The sequence below is a fragment of the Miscanthus floridulus genome, chromosome 6 (genome assembly GCF_019320115.1).
Source record: "Miscanthus floridulus cultivar M001 chromosome 6, ASM1932011v1, whole genome shotgun sequence".
Taxonomy (NCBI): Eukaryota; Viridiplantae; Streptophyta; class Magnoliopsida; order Poales; family Poaceae; genus Miscanthus; species Miscanthus floridulus.
In genome coordinates, this window is record NC_089585.1 from 67,984,219 (window position 1) to 67,985,898 (window position 1,680).

The following is a 1,680-nucleotide window of genomic DNA, read 5'->3' on the forward strand; positions in this document are numbered from 1 at the left end:
TTATCCTAATTCAGCAATTTGTAGCATCTAAGTGAGATTATATTTAAATTAAATGTCAGAATTCCAAATGAGTTCAAAGGTTCTCGAATGAGCTCCGGAGCTCTAAGTTAGAAAATAATTTCAGCAGGATTTATTTGTAAAAGAGATATTGCCCGTACCCACATACCCAGGGTCAAAACTGAAAAAAAAACACTTGCCCACTTTGACCGTCAGGGTTATCTGGCGGCCGATTCACATGACAGCCCACAATTCTCTATTCGGACGCCAATTCGGCAATTCCCAAATTCCCCAGCCGCCGCGCGCGCCGGTCGGGGGGGGGGGGGGGGGCGTGAGCGCGTAGGACACGGACTCGACCGCGCACGCCGCCGCCACCCATTAGTGTGCGATATTGAATGACATGGCGAGGACCACCGCGGCCCAAAGGGAGGCGTCCTGAGGAAGATCGGGCGCGCCATCCGCCATGATGGTCTGCACGGACGACGCCGCGGAGACGGCGAGCGCGAGGACGACGACGAACGGGAGCAGAGGGAGTCTTCGCGAGCGCAGCAGCTGCTTGGGCTCGTCCTCGGCCCGATGGCTCGCCAGGGTCTTGTAAATGGAGAGGATCGTCAAGTGGAAGAGCGCGACGACGGCCGGGTCGATTTGGTACTCGGCGGCCGCGGCGGCGAGCGATTTGGTGTGCAGCCCCGCTTCCATGATGAGGCAGAGCCCAATGAAAGGGGCAGGTAGAGATTTCGATGCAGAGACAGCATGTGCTGCTCCGGCTCTCGCGGTTGGGCGGAGCAGCAGCCTTGTTCCCCCGGCAGCTCGCCCGCGTGCGGCCAGAAAGTTGAGCGAGAAGATGGCCAGGTTGAAGAACAACACCGTGACGGAGAAGACGACGCAGACGACGACGATGGCAGGACAGAGATGTTCAGCGGCGGCGGCAGCGAGCTGCTCCGCGTGCAGCAGCATGCCGCTCGGCCTGTTGGCTTGTTTGTTTTAGCCGGTCCAAATCACTCCACCAACAGTATTTTTCTCTCGCAATAAACCAATATCAGCCAGCTCAAATTAGCCCAGAAACCAACCAACAAACAGGCCGAACGACGGGCGGGCTCCAAATCCTACCCAGAATGGTTGATGGGAAGCAGCGGCCTAGCGCCATGTGGGCCTGCCTTGAGGTCAGCAAAGGCAAGGTACAATGGTTCAGCTTCAGCAAGAATTTCCTCTATTTGCTTGTGCTATTTCTATTTTAGAACGGAAGGACGGACCTGGTGTAAGTGGTAGAGTCTTACCGTCTGTGACCGGAAGATCCCGGGTTCGAGTCGCGGTCTCCTCGTATTGCACAGGCGAGGATAAGGCTTACCACTGACACCCTTCCCCAGACCCGCACAGAGCGGGAGCTCTCTGCACTGGGTACGCTCTTTATTCCTATTTTAGAACGAATTTGATTCTGGCTCCATTTGATGTTCATGTTCAGTTAAATCTCGTCCTTAGCTCTGGGGATTTACTCGAGCAGGGTTTATTAATGAGGTGGTTTGCTACTGTTATTAGTAGGAAAAAATGGGCAAACCGTAGTAATTTTGACCTTATCATCATAAAACTGAAGTGTGCAGTTTGTTTTGACAGCTTTGCATAATGTGGAAATTAATGAAAGAAATCAAGGAATACTTAGTATCTTTCTGATTATGCAACATTAGA

At 53.0% G+C, this 1,680-nt stretch overlaps 1 protein-coding gene across 1 annotated transcript; it reads right to left on the reverse strand.

Annotated features, from left to right (window-relative positions):
* Positions 1 to 375: 375 nt before the first annotated feature.
* On the reverse strand, positions 376 to 954 carry LOC136460653 (uncharacterized). Its single transcript, XM_066460274.1, has one exon. The coding sequence runs from the start codon at positions 952 to 954 to the stop codon at positions 376 to 378; it is 579 nt and encodes a 192-aa protein (XP_066316371.1).
* Positions 955 to 1,680: the final 726 nt, after the last annotated feature.

Coding starts and splice junctions, on each gene's coding strand:
- LOC136460653 (XM_066460274.1), bottom strand. CDS start 954: ATGCTGCTGCACGCGGAGCAGCTCGCTGCCGCCGCCGCTGAACATCTC.